This window comes from Carcharodon carcharias, chromosome 4 (assembly GCF_017639515.1).
Source record: "Carcharodon carcharias isolate sCarCar2 chromosome 4, sCarCar2.pri, whole genome shotgun sequence".
Taxonomy (NCBI): domain Eukaryota; kingdom Metazoa; phylum Chordata; class Chondrichthyes; order Lamniformes; family Lamnidae; genus Carcharodon; species Carcharodon carcharias.
In genome coordinates this window covers 15538125-15558171 of record NC_054470.1, presented here as the reverse complement: position 1 = coordinate 15558171, position 20047 = coordinate 15538125, and the positions used below count along the sequence as shown (strand labels likewise).

At 43.8% G+C, this 20047-nt stretch overlaps 1 protein-coding gene across 1 annotated transcript in view; it reads left to right on the top strand.

The window, feature by feature from the left end:
- LOC121277359 (centrosomal protein of 120 kDa) overlaps positions 1-20047 on the top strand; it is a 126232-nt gene that overhangs the window by 54397 nt on the left and 51788 nt on the right. The window contains exons 11-12 of the mRNA XM_041186736.1: positions 6746-6895; positions 9345-9527. Coding sequence (XP_041042670.1) covers positions 6746-6895; positions 9345-9527 — 333 coding nt within the window. The remainder of the gene's footprint in view (positions 1-6745; positions 6896-9344; positions 9528-20047) is intronic.

Below are 20047 nucleotides of genomic sequence, written 5' to 3'. Positions count from 1 at the left end.
AGGTGCACTGGACCCAAAGAACTTACACTGCAGAATTGCGCATGTGCAGCCTGCTCCTGGTCTGCGCATGCATGGAAACTCTGAGTTCTATCGGGACTTGGGAGTTTCCAACCTCTGCTCTCGACGGGAAGGTAAGTTGACTTTTGTAACAATAATTCAGTGGGTCCCTGGGATTAGAGGGCTGTCCTATGATGAGAGGCTGAGAAAATTATCTGGAGTTTAGAGGAATGAGAGGTGATCTCATTCAAACATTCAAGATTATGAAGGAACTTGACAGGGTAGATATTGTGAGATTGTTTCCCTTAGCTGAGGAAGCTAGGACAAAGGAACACAGTTTAAGGATAAGGGGCTGGTCATTTAGGACTGACATGAGGACAAATACCTTTGCTCAAAGCCTTGTGAAACTTTGGAATTCTCTATCCCATAGGGTTGTGGATACTCCATTGTTGACTATATTTAAGGCTGGGATAGACAATATTTTGATGTCTCAGGGAGTCAGAGGATATGGGGAGCGGCTAGGAAAGTGGAGTTGAAATTTAAAATCAGCCAGGGTCATATTGATTGGTGGAGCAGGCTCAATGGGGGCCATATGGTCTTCTCCTGGCCCTATTTCTTATTATTTTATGTTCTTATCTTCAGGACCATTCTGGATAGATGAACTAAGATCAGCCAAAAGCCCTTTATCATACTTAATTATTTTGTGAAAATGATGGAAATGGTCAGTGGATCAGGCAATCTAGATGAAGAGAACAAACAAAGTTTTGGGCTAGATGTGACCTTAAGTATTGCTCCTCTGTTCTCCCAACAATACTGGCTCGTCCACTATAGGGTATCCAGAGTTTGTAGCATTTGTATGCTTAGACTGTTGGTGGAATGCATGTGATTATAAGTGGCTGGAATGTACAACATTGGCAAGGGCCTTCTGTTTGATCCAAAAGTTTAGAAGCACTTGACTTAATTACTTCTTTCCTAAAACCAAAAACTTGAATTCCCTCTTGAAATTGAGTAAGACTCAATTTTGGGAGTAGTTCTTAATGTCAAGCTGATAACTATTTGGGATGACAATTACTGTTCTGTAAAACAATCTATTAATATTCAATTTATCTCCAACCTTTAGAATCTTGGTTTCCCCCCCCCCTCAGCTGCCTTTTTCTCCAGTACAAACTTTCCAATTATCTTTGTTACTCCTTTTAATTTAGGTGTCTCTATGTTTAATCGTCCTTCATGCTTTCCATCCAAAATCAACAGTGTCTGCACTGAATTGTAGTGACCAGAACATAGTTTTCCAGATGAAGCTAAACTCCAAAAAAGCTCAGATTAAAATCATAAACTGTTTTATTTATGTCTCTGGCTAAAGACCATTTGCCACCTTCACCGCTTTCACAATGAGCTGATGGTTGTTAAATTCCAGTTACATTCTTGATCTAATTTTTTTCATTCCACTCTACTTGGTTAAATGCTTAAACAGCTGATGGCTAAATTGCTTTACACCATACAGTATGCATATTTTAAGATTAAGTAACATGCTGGTCCAGATCTAAAACTGTTCTAGCACAAAAGCAAAATTCTGTGGATGTTGGCAATCTCAAATAAAAACAGAAAATGTTGGGAAAATTCAGCAGGCGAGGCAGCATCTGTGGCGAGAGTTAATGTTTGAGGTCAATAACCCATCATCAGAACTGGGAGAAGATGGAGATGTAATAGGTTTTCAGCACGTTCAGAGGTAGGAAAAGGGAAGAGGCAGGCAAGAACAGAAGGGAAGATCTGTGATAGCAGAGAAGGCAATAAATGTTAAGTGACAAAAGGGATGATGTTGAAAGTTAGGAGGAGATGGTTTTGGACAAGTACAGAGGCAAACCATAGGTCTAGAGGAGGCCTACATTGCGATAACAGAATCATTACCAACAGAAATATAAAAGTCACTGCAGATGTTGGAAATCTGAAGTTAAAACACAAAATTTTGGAATTACTCACGATTTCTTAACTGCTGAGTATTTCCAGCATTTTCAGTTTTTATTTCATTACCAACTGCTGCTGTTGACAAAAAATGGGAACTGTGGTTACCATCCAAAATTGTTGAACTCCATTAGTCCAGAAGGATGTAAATGCTTAATTAAAAGATGAGGGCAGAGAGGTCAGAGTGGGAGTATAGCATAAAATAAAATGACAGGCAACCAGGAAGTCTCATGTGTGGACTGAATGATGGAATTCCGCAAAGTAATCACCTAGTTTGCAATTGGTCTCCCCAGTGTTAAGACCTCATTGTGATCAGTGGCTGCAGTATACTAACTTGAAAAAAGCTACAAATAATTTGCTGTTTTTTTTATCAGAAAGGAGTATTTGGGGTCCAGAACAGTGGAAAGGGAAAAGGTTAAAAGGTAGGTGTTGTATTTCCAGTGTGCTGTGGGAAGGAGGCTGGGACGACTCTTTCCTGGAGTGAAAGGTTGAATAGTTAGGCCTATACCCATGAGAGATGATCTTATTGAAACATATAAGATCTTGAGGGGACTGGAGAAGGTGAATGCTGGGAGGGTGTTCCCACTTGTTGGGGAAACTAGAACTCGGGGACATAGTTTAAGAGTAAGAGGTTTCTCTTTTAAGACAAAGTTGGGAAATTTTTTTCTCTCGGAGGATTATTAGAGAATGGAAATCTCTTCCCCAGAAGGTAGCGGAGGCTGGGTCTTTAAATTTATTCAAGGCTGAGTTAGATAGATTTTTGTTAGACAAGTGAGTCAAGGGTTACGGAGTGCAGACAGGAAAGTGGAACTGAGACCACAACCAGATTAGCCATGATCTTATTGAATGGTGGAACAGACCTGAAGGGCCGAATGGCCTACACCTGCTCCTCTGTCCTTTCTTCCTATGGCTGTTGGAGGTGATTGAAGTTCACCATCCTGGAGGTTATGATTGACCAGAAACTGAACTGGACCAACTAGAGAACTACTGTGGCTATCACAGCAAGTCAGAGACTGGGAATTCTGAAGTGAGTATGTCACCTCCTGACTGCCCAAAGACTGTTCACCATCTGCAAGACTCGAGTCAGGGGAGTGATGGAATAACCTCCACTTGCCTGGATGAGTACAGCTCCAACATCACTCAAGAAGCTTGACATCATTCAGGACAAAGCAGCCTGCTTGATTGGCACCCTAAACATTCACCCTCTCCACCACTGATGCACAGTGGCAGCAGGGTGTACCATTTACAAGATGCACTGCAGCAGCTGACCAAGGCTCCACGACAGCACCTTCCAAACCCACGACCTCTACCACCTGGAAGGACAAGGGCAGCAGGGGCATAGGAATACCACCACCTTCAGGTTCCCCTCCAAGCCACACTCCATCCTAACTTGGAATTATCCTTCACTGCCACTGGGTCAAAATTCTGGAACATCCTTCCTAACAGCACTATGCGAGCACCCCCACCAGATGAATTGCAGTGATTCAAGAAAGCAGCTTACTACCACATTCCTAAAGACAGTTAAGGTTGGGCAACAAATGCTGGGCTTGCCAGTGACGCCCACACCTTTGGAAAATATTAAAAAAGAATGGATAAGGGTGCAGAGGGAATGGTCCCTTTGGAATGCTGAGAGGTTAAGATGTGTTTGAAGGTTTCAGGAATGGCAGAGGATGATCTACTGACTGGAGGCTGGTGGGTGAAAGGTGAAGACCAGGCAAACCCCCATCATGGTTCTGGGAGGGAGAAGGGGTAAGATCCCAAATGTGAGAAATGGAACAGACTGACTCGAGGGGCCCTGTTAACCAGGGGAGGGGGGTGGGGGGGGATTCCTCTTGAGGGCAAAAGAAAACATGTTGGAAGTGCTGGTATAGAATTCTGCATCATTAGAACATCTGCAATGGACAAACTGTGAGAAAGCAAGAAGTTCTTACAGGAAGAAAGGTGAAAGAAAATGTAGTCAAATAGCTGTAGGAATGGGTAGGATTATGGTTGAACAAAACCAAAGTACTGCAGATGCTGGAAATCTAAAATAAAAATAGAAAATGCGGAAAATCTCTGTTGGTCAGACTCCTGTGGAGTGAGAAACTATTAACATTTCAACTTAATGACCTTTTATCAGAACAGGAAAAAGTTAGATTTATAACAGGTTTTAAGCAAGTACAGAGGCAGAGAAGGGGGCAGGGGAAGAAAAAAATTGAAAGATTTTTGATAGGGGTGAAGGCAGGAGAGATTAAATGACAGAAGGGATGACACTGCAAGTTAAAAGGAGATGATAATGGGGCAAGTTCAAATACAAAAGATGGGTCTCGAGGATGGGTAAATGGAAAAAGCAGAATCATCACCAAGTGCTGTCGAAAAACAAAAAAAAAGGAGCAGAATTATAATCAGATGCAGTTGAGGTAAAAAGGTATGTGTTGTATTTTCTGTGCTTGCATAGGAAGAAGAGAGGATGTTGGGGGTGATTGAAGAGTGGATGAGGATTTTGCAGAAGGAACAGCCCTTTCGGAATGCTGAAAAAGTATATGTCAGGTGATGGCATTACTCTGCAGATAGCAGAAATGGCAGTGGATGATCTGTTGAATGTGGAGGCTGGTGAGGTGGATGGTGAGAACAGGAGAAACCAGATGGTGGTTCTGGGAAGGAGGGATAGGAGGGAGAACAGCACCGTAGGGAAATAGAACTGATGCGGTCGAGGGCCTGCCAACCTTGAGGAGAGGAATCATCAATTGAGGAAAAGAGTAGACATGTCGGAAGCACTGGTGAGGAATTCTGCGTCATCAGAATAGATGAGACTGGAATAGAATCCTGACAGGAAACAGGAAAAGAGAAAAAGTAGTCAAGGAAGCCGTGGGAGCCAGTAAACTTATGATGGGTATTAGTTGATAGTCTGTTTCCTGAAACAGAGGCAGAGGTTGAGGATGGGAAAAGAAATATTGGACTTGGAGTATGTGAAGACGAGGAAAAGTGTGGAATTAGAAGCAAAGTTGATGAAATATAACAGTCCAGGGCAGGAGCAGGAAGTGCACCATTACAGTCATCAATGTATCGGAAAGAGGTAAGGGTGAGGACCTGATGCTATGAAGAATGTTCCATACATTAAACAGAAAGGCAGACACTGATAGGATCAGTACAGATTATAGGGAACACCTTTTACTTTGGAGGGAGTTAGTGAAGTCAAAGGAGATGCTTTTCAATGAGCGAACAATTTCAGCCAGGTGGAAGAGGGGGTCATGAATGAGAACAGGTTGGGGCTTCATTCAAGGAAGAGGCAGAGACCTCTTAGATGGCTCTTAGTGGGGGATGGAGGTGTGGAGGGATTTGATGGTTAGGACCAGGAAACTTGGAACAGTTAACTGCTAGAGGGCATCGGAAGAGTCACAAATGTAGGTGAGATGAGACCGGCAAGGGGAGAAAATGTATTCAAGATAGGAAATCAGTTTTTTGGGGCAAGAAAAGGTTGGTAAGGAGGTAGCAGTAGGCTACCAACCATCTCTGAAGAAGAGTCATCTGGATTTGAAGCGTTAACTCTGTCTTTCTCTCCACATATGTTGTTAGACCTGCTCAGTTTCTTCAGCATTTCCTGTTTTTGTTGTAGCAGTAGGCTATATTGCATTGAGGGAGCATGAGGCTGGACCCCATGGTAGGCTGAGTTCCAGAGGAAACGTGATCAGTGACAGCCTCTAAAATGGCGGCTGGATGTTCAGTAGTGTGGCTGTGCACTCGAGGATGGTAGAAGGAGGTGTCAGCATTGGTGTTCAGCCTCCGCTTGGTAGAAATCAGTTCCCTTGAGCTGAGTGACCCTGAGCTTGTCATTTAATTCGCTGTCTCACTCTCACTCTGATCTCATTGTCCTCCTCTTTCAGTTAGGGACCTTTCGTCCTTCCAGATTTCATATTGAATTCAACAACTTCAGATCATGGCCACCTTTCTCACTTCTTTTTCAGACAGGAATGACTGCCTTTTACACCTTCCTTTTGTCCCTTTACTTGTCATAGTAACATATAAACTAGAAGCAACAGTAGGCCATTTGGCCCTTCAAGCCTGCTGCGCCATTCAATATGATCATGGCTGATCCTCTATCTCAACGCCATATTCCTGCTTTCTCTCCATACCCCTTGATGCCCCTAATATCCAAAAAATTATCAGTTTCTTTCTTGAATATATTCAGTGACCTGGTCTCCACAGCCTTCTGTGGTAGAGAATTCCACAGGTTGATCACCATCTGAGTGAAGAATTTTTTTCCTAATCTCATTCCTAAATCGCCTGCCCCGTATCCTGAGACTATGGCCCCTGGTTCTAGACTCCCCAAACAAGGGAAATATCCTTTCTGCATCTAGTCTCTCCAGCCTTGTTAGAATTTTATACGTTGTGATCAGATCCCCTCTCACCCTTCTAAACTCTAGTGAATATAGGCCCAGTCAAACTAATACCCCATCTCCTTTTGTCTTGCGGCATGAACCTTTTTGTCATTTAATTTCTCCTGCCTTCCATCCGGTCACAGACCTTCCCTTTTGTTCTCCCCATTCCTCTGTTTCACTGCCTCAGTATTTGCTTAAAACCTGTTCATTTCTCATGGTTTTCGGTTTTGACAAAAGGTCATTGAGCTGAAATGTAACTTGGTCTCTCTCTTCACAGATGCTCCCTGACCTGTTGAATTTTTCCAGCATTTTATGTTTTTGTATTAAACATGCTCGAGTTCAATTGAGAAATTTCTAATGCAAGACTGCTTATTTTCTAGTATGGTATCCTAACTAAATTGGACACTTTTTTGCTTTAACTTACCAATCAGGTACTCCTACCCATTTTTTGGTACTGCAGCCCCAATCATGACGAATCCTCCAGTGGAAGTGAAGAGAAACATGGAAGTGATCTTTCCTCAATCATATTGTGCCTTTGATTTTGCAGCACTACCTCATCAACTGCAAGATACCTTTTTCAGGTACCATTATCCAATAATATATTTTAATGTGTTTTATTGTACCTGCATAACAACAGCTGCAAATTATGTTCCCTTTACCAAATCAAAATATCTATTTCTTTTGAGTTTCCCGGCACACCTTTTTGTACTGGTTTAAAAAAAAGTTCAGATGAACAAAGCAGAAAAATTTAATAAACATCAATGACTGGATATGATTTTAGTTTTGAAAAATATTATTTACATCAAATAGTTTTGTTGGAATCCTGGAATGAAATGGTGTAGAATGAGGCTTTTTGGCTCTTTATGCCTTTGCTGGCTTTTTCAAAGAGCTACCCAATTACCCAATACATTCCCCATAGCTGATTTTTCCCCTTCAAGTATTTATATCACTTCACTTTTGAATGTTATTATTTAACCTTCCCTCATTTTCAGGCTGTACGTTTCAGATCATGAAAATTCACTACATATAGTTTCTCCATCTTGCCTCTGGTTATTTTGCCAATCGCCTGAAATCTTTGTCCTCAGGTTGTTAACCCTTATGTCGCTGGAAACAGTTTCCCCTTATTTACCCCTTCAAAACTTCTCATGATTTTGAACACCTCCTATGCTTGAAATAAAATAACTCCTGTTTCTTTAGTCTTTCCACTTAACTGAAGCCCCGAATCTTTGGCGCTATTTTAGTAAATCTCGGCACCTTCGCTAAGGCCTTGACATTCTTCATAAACTGTGCTTCCCAGAATTGGATACAGTGCTCCAGCTGGGCCTAAGTAGTGATATATAAAAGTTTAGGATAACTTCCTTGCTTTTATTCTCAATATCTTTATTTAGAAAGCCATTTCCAACGAGAGAGAATCTAACCATCGCACCTTGACATTCAATGGCATTATCATCACTGAAACACCCACTATCAACATCCTGGGGGGTTTACCATTGACTAGAAACTGAACAAGACTAGCCATATAAATACTATGTCTACAAGAGCAGGTCAGAGGCTAGGAATCCTGCAACAAGTAACTCACCTGAATCCCCAAAGCCTGTCCACCATCTGCAAGGCACAAGTCAGGAGTGTGATGGAATACTCCACACTTGCCTGGATGAGTGCAGCTCCGCCAACACTCAAAAAGCTTGACACTGTCCAAGACAAAGCAGCCCGCTTGATTGGTGCCACAAACATTCACTCCCTCCACCATCGATGCACTGTAGCTACAGTGTGTACCCTCTACAAGGTGCACTGCAGGAACTCTCCAAGGCTCCTTAGACAGGACCTTCCACCCACGACTACTACCATCTAGAAGGACAAGGGCAGCAGATAGATGGGAACACCATCACCTGTAAGTTCCCCTCCAAGTCATTTACCATCCTGACTTGGAAATATATCACCCTTCCTTCACTGTTGCTGGGTTCAAATCCCTTCCTAACAGCACTGTGGGTGTACCTACACCACATGAACTGCAGCGGTTCAAGAAGGCAATTCACCACGGCCTTCTCAAGGTCAACTAGAGATGGGCAATAAAATGCTGGCCCAACCAGTGAAGCCCACATCCCTTGAATGAATTTAAAAAACATGCCAAGAATACCATATGCCTTTTCCATTCTTCTCAACTTGTCTGGTCACCTTCTAAGATTTGTGAATGTACAGCCCTAGGTTTCTGTTCTTGTCTCTTTAAAATTATACCATTTAGTTGACAGTGCCTCTCCTGAATCTTCCTACAAAAATCATACCTCTCTACATTAAGTTTCATCTGCCATGTGACTGCCCATTTCAGCAGTCTTTGTCCTACTGATATCTGTTCCTATTCTCCTCACTAAGTTTTGTGTTGTTTGCAGACTTTGAAATTATGCCCTGCATACCCAAATCTAGCACATTAAAACATATCAAAGAGGGCAAAGACCCTGGGAGCACCACTATTTCTATTCTTCAGATATCAATTTTTAAAAAATATTAATTTCCTTTCCTCTCCTGTAGGTGTTAGCCCCTTATTGGGGCAGTTACATGTTTGCCACTGATCTTCTCATGCCAAGTGATCATTATGCATGAATCTTGACAGCGTTACTGGGCTGTTCACCTTTTGGGGCCATACCTGGTGCACTCCTGTTACTTCCCCACGCTTTCTGGCTTTCAGTCTTTTTCTGTCTCTAAAATAAGTAATTGAGTAGCAATCAGAAAAGAGAACACCGGGCACTATTTTAAGACAGTTGCTGAGGCCACTTCTGCTAGCACTATCCAAGATTGATTAACTCAGCAAATATCAAGGAGTGTACCTGACATTTCCTTTGCCTATGTAGCTTAGATACAAATTTGAGATTTATTTTTGTTGTCTTAAGACAAATTAATTTCAGATTCTAACTTTGTAATGTCAACTTTTGAACTCAGCCTTAAAGGAAGTGAGAAAATAAATAGAATAAAATGTAACAGTAAAATGTTGCATGTTATAGTTGCTGTATACTCAGATATGTTCATTTTTCTTAGGTTACCTTTGTTGGTTGAAGTATGGCACAAAGATAAAATGACCAAAGACTTGCTTTTGGGAGTAGCAAGATTGAAATTGTCAAATGTTCTGACAGCAGAAAAATCTCGCTTTTTGGGCCCATCAGGAGATCAGTGCTGGCGTCAGACCTACAGTGAGAGGATTCCAGTTGTAGCGGCACAAGGGCAAGTCTGATTATTAGCATAATATTCAAAATGAGTAACCCAAGTCATGATGCCTCATTCCCAAATCCTATATGCATGTAATATTGTATCTTAAGTTTTGAGTTAAATGTTATTTGCTTTGTGTGCTTGTTTTTCATGGATAAATGTAGTAATGTGAGTGTTTTTTTTAAACTGCTAAGATTCTCCAGCGTAATCTTGGCTGTGTACCAGGATGTGTACTATGATTTTTGTGCCATATTACTGAATGACACTGGACCACTACTTCGTTCTCCTATTAGCTACCAGAATATGTCTTCCATAAAGTGTACTATTTCATTTTTTAAATAGCTTTAATCTTCAACATAATTTGATTTTTGAATCTTGGTGCATTATTATTTGTCTTCCAGTAAACTCTTTTGAATTTTTCACGCCTTAGTATAGCTCTTAGTTTCCACTCTCTTGCATGGATTTACTTGCATGGGTTTACTTTTATCATATCTCCAGATCTTACTTCATTGACTCCCAGGAGACATAACTTGATGCATCATAAAGTTTTAAGAAGTGCACAATGCAAATGATTTATGGACTTTTAACAAATACTCTTCGCAATCTTAGGTTAAACTCCCAATTTGGACCTAAAAAGTAGAATAAAGACTTCATGTCACACAGGGAAGAGTTAAGTCTAAAAAGCATTTTAATTAGGAATTGAACAAATTCTGGTGTCTTATCCTATGCACTTTCTTAATAAATATTTAGCAAGCTGAGAAGTCTTTGGAGATAAAAGTATCAAAGTCATCGGCCCCTTAATCCTTAATGAAAGTATTTAATTTTAACTCATTCAGATTTTATGTTTAACTGTCCTAAGTCGTACTGATGTAGATTGATGGACTGGACTTACCAGTGCTGATACAATTTATGGCTGGATACAGATCCCATAGATGTTATTTTATTTCACTTTGTGCACTCACTTTCTGCATACCTTGTACTGTCAAATATCAAGGACCTACTCCTTGCCAGGTTGTTTGTTTTTGCCATATCAGTGCTGTAGAATTGATTATGTTCAAGCCATTACTAGAAAAGTATCATGCAAGAATCTCTGTCACTCACTGTGATTTAATGGGCAGGATTTTACCAGCCCATTACCGGTAGGAATGGAGGCGGGGCCCAGTAAAAAGGTAGAGAACTGCTTCAGGACGGCTCCTTGCTGCCGTCCTGCTGCTGGGGAAGTTTCCCAGCAGCAGGCAGGACTGTGGATCGGCTGGCCGCTCCACGCTTGGGGTCAGATGATTTGCCTAATTAAGGCCCTAATTATGAGTCAATATTGGGCTACCAAGCTGATCCTGCTGCCCTAAGTGCAGTCTCAGGACTCCCATTTGGTTCAGATGTCAGGTCCCAAAGCCCAGAGTTTTTTGTTTCTATTAGCATTGCATAAGGAGGCAGTGCTTTCCAATGATGCAGCTACAGTAGTCTGCAAATATCCTCAATACTGGTTGTAGCTTGCTGGCTTTTCAGAAAATCCCAATAGTAAAGGAAATGTATAATCACTTAACACTATTACAAAAATTGTACTAAGATAGCTTATTCTAAAATAGGAGGGAGTAAGCAGAAGACTTGGGCCTTCACAATCCTGACTGGGGAGCAGAGAAATTGGCCAAAGTTCCCACTTCTTTAAGGGGCTTTGTGGACACCAGACCAGGTCTGGGTGGCCTCTGTGGTCAAACATCCTACTGAAATTTGTATTTAACATATGCAGCATGGTTACTTGGCTGATGAGATGGAGGGTTGTTACAATCAGTGAAATAGGGTATCCCACTATTGGTTGTGTGCTGGTTAGAGGTAAGTCAAGGGAATAGATGAATGGATGGAAGAGAGAGAAACTTCACTTATCCTCATTATATGCTAACCATAAATACTGTGTTGTTAATTGGGCTAACTGCACAAAACCATCTTTAAGAGGTCCTTCTCTGAGGGAGTCACTGATTAAGTAACCTTTCCTACTTGGCTGTATTGTGACCGTGCCATAACCATAGTCTAATGTAAAAAAAACAGAGTTAACATTTCAGGTCACATTAGCTCTGTTTCTGTCTCCACAGATGCTGCCAGACCTGAGTATTTTCAGCATTTACTTCAGATTTCAAGCAGCCACAGTATTTTGCTTTTGACAGTCTAATTCAGTTCTGTTTTTTGTACCTGTCAGCAGTGTTTGAAAAAATTAATTTAGTCTGTTTAATGAATTTGGAAAAATTTGTATTTTACCTGATCTTCTGCTTGCTGAGGCAGGGATTGGGAGATGTAAAAGTATTTTAGGAGGGCAAGTTGGGCTGTAGTATTTTACACAGATGAAGAAAATCTGCTTTGCCATGAAATAAAAATAATCCCTTTGGACTGGGAATTTTGCTATGTAAACTTCAAGAGGGGAGAAATTTTAACCTGTTCTGGACTTAAGCACATTGATCTATTTACAAGCATACAAATTTAGGAGCAGGAGTAGGCCTTCGGCCCCTCGAGCTTGCTCCACCATTTGATAAGATCATGGCTGATCTGATTGTGGCCTTAACTCTACTTTCCTGACTCTCTCCATACCCTTTGACTCTTTTGTCAGTCAAGATTATATCTAACTCAGCTTTAAAAATATTCAATAACCCAGCCTCCATTGCTCTCTGGAGATGAGAATTCCACAGACGAACAACCCTCTGAGAGAAATTGTTTCTCCTCGTCTCTGTCTTAAATGGGAGACCCCTATTTCTAAACAGTGTCCCCTAATTCTGGTCTCTCTCATAAAGGAAAACATCCTTTCAGCATCCACCCTGTCAAGTCCCCTCAGGATCTTATATGTTTCAAAAGATCACCTCTCGTTCTTCTAAACTCCAAAGGATACAGGCTCAATCTGTACACCCTTTCCTCGTAAGATAACCCCTTCATCTGAGGAATAAATTGAGTGAACATTCTCCGAACTGCTTCTAATGCAATTATGTCCTTTGTTAAGTAAGGAGACCGAAGCTGTACATAGTACTCCATGATGCAATCTCAACAATGGCCTGTACAACTATAGCAAAAACTTCCCTACTTTTATAATCCATTGCCCTTGCGTTAAACAACAACATTCCATATGCCTTCCTAATCACTTGCTGCACCTGCATACTAGCATTTTGTGATTTATGTACGAGGCCCAACCATCTTCAGCTGCTTCATCAGTGACCTTCCCTCCATCGTAAGGTCAGACATGGGGATGTTCGCTGATGATTGCACAATGTTCAGCACCATTCGCGACTCCTCAGATACTGAAGCAGTCCATGCCCAAATGCAGCAAGACCTGGACGACATCCAGGCTTGGGCTGACAAGTGGCAAGTAACATTTGTGCCACACAAGTGTCAGGCAATGGCCATCTCTAACGAGAGAGAATCTATCCATCACCCCATGCCATTCAATGGCATTACCAACACTGAATCCTCCACTACCAACATCCTGGGGGTGTGGGGGTGTTTTGGGGGGGGTGGGGGGGTGGTGGTTTGGTGTGGTTTACCGTTGACAGAAACTGAAGTGGATGAGCCATATAAATACTGTGGCTACAAAAGCAGGTCAGAAGCTATGAATCCTGTGGTGAGTAACTCACCTCCTGACTCCCCAAAGTCTGTCCACAATCTACAAGGCACAAGTCAGGAGTGTGATGGAATACTCGCCACTTGCCTGGATGAGTGCAGCTCCAACAACACTCAAGAAGCTTGACAACATCCAGGATAAAGCAGCCTACTTGATTGGCACCCCATCCACAAACATTCACTCCTTCCACCCCACAACCAATGCACAGCAGCAATAGTGTGCACCATCTAGAAGATGCACTGCAGAAATCCACCAATGCTCCTTAGACAGCATTTTCCAAACCCACGACCACTACCATCTAGAAGGACAAGGGCAGCAAATATATGAGAACACCATTACCTGGGAGCTACCCTCCAAGGCACTCCCATCCTGACTTGGAACTATGTTGCCGTTCCTTAACTGTCGCTGGGTCAAAGTCCTGGAACTCCCTCCCTAACAGCACTGTGGGGGTAATTACACCACATGGATTGCAGCGGTTCGTAAAGGCAGCTCACCACCACCTTCTCAAGGGCAATTAGGGATGGGCAGTAAATGTTGGCCTAGCCAGCAAAGCCCACATCACTTGAATGAATAAAAAAAACCCCAAAACATCCAGAACCCTCTGTACTGCTTTTTTATTCTTTCTGCCAAACTGGACAAGTTCACATTTTCCTACATTATACTCCATCTGCCAATTTTTTGCCCACTCACGTAACCTTTCTAATCCCTTTGTAGACTCTCCATGTCTTCTTCACAATTTACTTTCCTACCTATCTCTGTGTCATCAACAAATTTAGCAACCATACATTCGGTCCCTTCATCCAAGTTATTGTTATAAATTGTAAATAGTTGAGGCCCCAGCACTGATCCCTGTGGCACCCTACCTGAAAATGACCCAGTGCTTCCTGTTAGCTAATTCTCTCCATGATATTATGTTACCCCCTCCTCTACATGAGCTCTTATTTTGTGTAGTGACTTTTGATATGGCATCTTATCATTTGATTCTGAAATGGAGTTGAAAATGGTGATGTCCAATTTGAAAAGTTAGCTTAATGTTAACTTTGAGGATGGTACGTGTATTTTGGGATTCCAGAATGAACTTGTGATTCAACATAATGGAATCAAGTACTTGCAAAAGGAGACAACTGCTGGCTTCATTCTGAGACAAATTTATTGCGTTTGATATGAATATATTTTCTCTTGGTATGCTGCCGAAGCCATGCATGCGTGACTTGCAAACTTAACCACAAACTTTTTGAAATACAAAAAGACTTGCAGAAGGACTTCTACTTTCCTGTGCACGGATAAGGTCCACAGTAAAGTGGAAAGAATTTGGTTAAACAGCATTATGAGAGAGGGATTTTTAAAAAAACTGGTGCGGTGAGACTTATCTCTATTGATATGCAATGTGGCATTCATGTTGTCAATACCTTTGCCCTTTCTGAAGGATACTCACAGGTACAGGATATCTGAGCAATGATATTCCCCTCATGTATAATTCAATAATAGGCATTCACCCTTGGGATCAAGATGGTTGTGTTACGACATGGCAGATGATTTGCACCAGGCAGATCAAATCCAAAAGGGAAACTTGGTCACGTTATCACATTGGTTTTGCAATTTGTGTTTATTACAAGAAAATGTGTGCACTGAATTCAGAAGTAATGAGTCCACCAAGACCTTTAGAGATTTTCTTTACAAAATTAAATGAAAATATTTATTAGCAAAACAGATTTCAAACACATACATAAGACTACAATTACTTGCTACTATAACAAATCCTAAAATTCCTAATTAACCTGACTGCCAGTTGCACTCCCTTTAAGGCAACCGTCCAAAATAGATTTTAGATTTAAAACGAAATCGGCAACACAGTACCCTACTTGACAGTAGAATTCCAAATAGCTTCCCCGCCTTCCGTTACTTTACATATCAGACTTGTGCACAAATGGAAGGCTGTTTCACACACTCCTGTTATATCTAATATGATCTTCCCCCTACATAGCCTTTGATTCTCTTTTATACATGTTTCTCTCTCCTTAATATGTAAATTCTATTGTTCCTTATGCCTTTGAAACTGTATCTTCCTCATACAATGAAAACTTTCATGTTGACAATATTGTCAGTAACCTTTGAGAAAAATAACATGCTCCTTAACCTTGCTTATCTGGCTAGTTGCAATAGACTAAGATCCCTTTGAAATCCAAATCTCCCTTCATTTATCTAAAAATGCAAATTCTCTTCACACCTTACATGCTCAGCCAGCATCCATGTTTACTCATTAGCATTTCTATACATAGCTTCTTTTGATGATTTTAAATTTGCAGTCTAGTTGACTCCAAATGTAATTAATTCACACAGACAGAACCACCTATACTTACATTCATAAACCTACTTTGCAATAACCCAAAAAAAATTATGGGTGGGATTTTCCCAGAATTGCACTAAGTGTGGTAGCAGACAGGTAAAATGGAGCCCTAGCCGCTGCCGAACATGGTGCGTTTTCACGTAGTATCGTCCTGAGCACGCCTCATTATTTATTCACTCCTGCGAAACATACCGTTTCCATAGAGAGCGGGCTCTTGCCCTCTATCACTCTACTGTTGCATCATGCTGGCTGCCATCTTTAAAAAGCAGCAAAGCACTCATTGCCACCAGCTCACCACCGCTGCCCGGGAGACATGGCCAGCAAAGGGAAAAAAGGCTGCAGCCCCCCGCTTCAACAACGGGTCCCTCGAGCGACTGCTGGAAGCCGTGGAAGCCTGCCGGGATGGGCTCTACCCCAGCTCTGGTCACAGGATAGGCAGCAAAGTCACCAACCTGGCTTGGGAGGTGCTGGCAATAGAGATCAGTGCAAATGCCCTACAGAGGAGGACAGGCACCCAGTGCCGCAAAAGGATGAATGATCACCTCCGTTCCACCAGGGTAAGTCACTCTTTTCATCACTCCCAACTCACACATTCACAAACCCATCACATATCCACAGGGCCCTCACTCACTGCCAGAGCAAGGGACATCACCATTCACTCTTTCACGCACATCGTCATTGTCCTCACCCTGTCCATGCGGCCACTCACCACCCACACGGGCCAGGTATACTTATCATCTGGCCCATCAAGTGTCCTGATATACTCTCCCCATCTCTATGCATGCAGGAGAAACTGGCACATAACAGGAGGGAAGGAGCAGACAGCTGGAGGGATGCCGGAGATCAAAGTTCTGATAGAATTTGAAAACAGAGCCATCTGGTTGGCCAACGATGACCGGGACTGGTCCTGTGCTGACGGTGATGTCGGTGCTGCTGTATCAAATGAGGATCCAGCAGTGCAACATTCATCAGGCAACCATACCGTGAGTGATGTGTCCTCTTTCACAGGCCACTGCCATGCACTGATTATCTCCCCTTGCTTTTGCAGGCGCATCTGCCAAACAGCCAACAGAGTCCATGACCCAGGGGCTCCAATCAAGCCCTGAAGAAACCTCTGAAGAGGAATCTGAAGGCACCCTCTCTGAAGGTCCGTCACAGCGCTCAACCAAGCCCTCCACCAGTGCAGAGACACACACCTCGGTGAGACCTAGCTTTAGAGTACCCTCAGGATCACAATCTGGTGAGCACATTGCACTTTCTGATCCGCAGCAGTCGGAGGCAGGGACTTCCCAGGCCCACGGCACTCAGGATTGCTGGAGGCCAGAACATTGCTGAATGCAAGTGAGATGACCTGCCTTTGGACTTGGTCATGTCACAGTTGCTGGAGCTGCAAAGGCAAGCGAGGGAACAATAGGAAGGGACATTGCAGCAGGGTTAGGAAAGTTAAGGAAAATTAGTTGCACAACCTGGGCACGGGTGTTAATCACTTGTACTTAAGGTTCACTGTTGCCAATAAACTCCCAAGAATGTCTCCCTGCCTGTGGCTCCTTGCTCTGATGAGCAGTGTTCTTGTCACTCAGATGTGAAACCTTTCTATACAAGATAAAAGGCAGATGTCTCAGCCTAGGACCTCTTCCGTGTGCTCTGTGTAACCTTCAGACTACAGTGACGGTCTAGCCTCACACTCCCTGGAAACATTACTGATGCCTGCACCTCAGCAGTGCAGGTCATTGCTACCAGAATATAGTGGGCAGGTGCTACAGAGTTCTCCCATTCTTTCTGTGTGCTCTTAGCACCTCTAAGGTGGGGCTGGCCCCCATCACACCAACATCTGTGACCAGCGATGCTGTGCACCAGCTCCTGAAGGGCTGAGGTGCTGAAGGCGGACCTAGCAGCAGATGCGTCTCAAGTTTTATGGCTGCATCTCTGAAATGGCCCTGACCACGGAGCGCAAGCAAACTGCCCTCGGCCAGACGAGAGTCAGACATTTTCAGAGGCTATGTGAAGATCTATGGAGTGCCCTCACTGCATGTTGTCGTCATCCTCCTGCGATCGAGCGACTATTAGGGCCTCCACTACCTCTCCATGACAAGAGCATTCTCACGTAGGGTATTGGCGCTGCCATAAGCCAGACTGGAGTCAAAAGTTCACAACTGTGATGTGAGGTCCTATGGGGACACCTCACTGCATGTTGTCAACATCCTCCACAAATCTGGCAGCTTTGAGAACGTCCCAAGCACGCCCACCTCATCTAGCCAGTGCGAGAGCCTCATCCCCGTCAGCGTCGTCCTCATTGGAGAAGATGTGTAGCTCCTCCATCTCCTCAATCAGCTCCACTCCCTGTTGCAGTGTCAGTTCATAATGGGTGTAGCAGACAACGATAAGGCATGACACCCTCTGCGAACTATATTGCAGGGCTCTATCAGACCGGTCAAGGCACCGGAACGGCATCTTCAGCATCCAGATGTTCTGCTCCACCAAGTTGTGAGCTGCTGCACGGGCTTCATTATAGGGTCGCTCTGCTGCAGCCTGAGGCCACCGCACGGGGGTCATCAGCCATGGCCTCTGTGGTCCTTGTCCCCAAAGAGCCAACCCTGCAGCCTCTGTGGACCCTGGAAGACTGCAGGGATCTGAGAGCAACTGAGGATGTCGGTGTTGTGCACACTCCCTGGAAACTGTGCGCATATCTGCAGGATGCATTTCTGATGGTCGCATAGCAGCAGCACATTCAGTGAGTAGAAGCCCTTACAGTTGATGAAGTCCACCAAGCGTAGCGAAGGAGACCTGAGCACCACATGAGTGCATTCGCACCCCGCACCTATGGGAATCCTGAGATCAGGGCGAATCCAATGGCCCTTGTATCCTGGCTGTCCCCGTCCCGGGTGAAATGCACAAAGTTGTGTGCCATGGAGAAGATGGCATCTGTGACCTCATGGATACATTTGTGGTGACGGATTGTGAAATCCCACAGAGGTCACCTGTGGAGCCCTGAAAGGAGCCACTGGCATAGAAATTGAGCACTGTGGTCACTTTCACAGCCACCAGCAGTGAATGCCCTCCTTGTCCCATTGGTGCGAAGTCCTGCAGTAAGTGACAGATGTGAGCCACCAGGTCCCTAGACATGCGCAGTCATCTGCGACACTGGTTCTCAGTCATCTGCAGGATTGGCAGGTGGTGTCTATCGGCCCTGGATGTTGCTTGGTGCCGACTAGCCATGGCTCGCTGTCGCTCCTGGACAGTGTGTGCCAGAGCCCCTGCTGCCTCTTCATGAGGTTGCTGCTCTTGCCTTTGCGCGGCCATGTGCCTCAGTCGCTCTCTCCTCCATCTTCTATAGCCTCTGTAGGCCATTGGGCATACCGCTAGGTCACCAGGATCCATGATCCTGATGTGGGCCTCCTGCAGCATTAAAGAGAGAGAGAGAGAGAGATGTGGTTATCATGGCTGCACTTAGCACCTTTCCTGGCCCTGTGTGACTGTCCCTTAACGCTTCCTGCGGAGTGCTGGTCACCCCTCGGATGGCCAGAGATGAGCGCGCTGCATGGCTGCCCTGTCAACCTGCAACATGGGGGACACTGGTCCAAACCAGGATGCTGAGATTGCAAGGGACTGTGAGTGCATCTATTAGTGACTGCTACATGGCCAGCATTGGTGAGGAGATTGTACGACATGTGCAGCCCAACTGCTCCGTGGTCCAATAAAGTGGTGGCGGACTTGAAATCTGTGCCGGGCGGGCGGGGATGCGGTGGGGTAAGGTATGGAGTGTTTGGTGGCTCTTTGATGCCATTGCGTTGCTTGCATGGGTGGGCAGTCCAGGAGCACAACCCCAATCGCATCACTGTGGCTGTGCCTGATCTGTCTCAGTTGCAGAGGCATGGTCAGTTTATACAGGTGTCCTTAATGCGTGGCCACTTCCCTCACTTACCCTGCCCCCCACCTCAATTGCCTGTGCGCGGAATGCAGCACCAGGGCAGGATTTGACACCCCCCTCAGCCCCCCATGACAACGGTTGTCTCTGAGGCTGGCCAGCACTTGCCCCGGACACCCTGCCAATGTGGACGGACAATACGGCCGGGTTCCAAGGCCCTGGCAGGATGGCCATTTAATTATATGCTGATGTATTACAATTAGTTCGCCATTGACCGATGGCCGGCTGTTGGCAGGCTGAGCGGACGATCGTGACCTGCCTTCACACCACCAGCGGGCTCAGAAAATTCTGCCATATGAAAATTATTATACTTTCATCGCAGTTGGGAAAAGCTTTTTACATATTCATCTTGTACGAGAAATAAATAGAAAAATATTGCTCTGTGCCTACTATTGGGAGAGCGGGGAGAAAGGAAACAATAGAGAAATAGTAGTTAAAATCTGGATATTGCTGACAAAGAAGAGTTTCATTGTGACAGGAGTGTTAATAACATTTTCACTGGATTAAAGGTTTAATTACATTATAAAGAGGGAGTTGATGCCGTTTGTGTAAACTTTGGGAATAATAGACGGAAACCAAAGTGGTAAAAATAGACTTCGGCAAGCAAAGAGGGTCAATTTTGGAGTATTTTGTTCTCCATTTATAATATCCTTTTAGTAATTAATTAT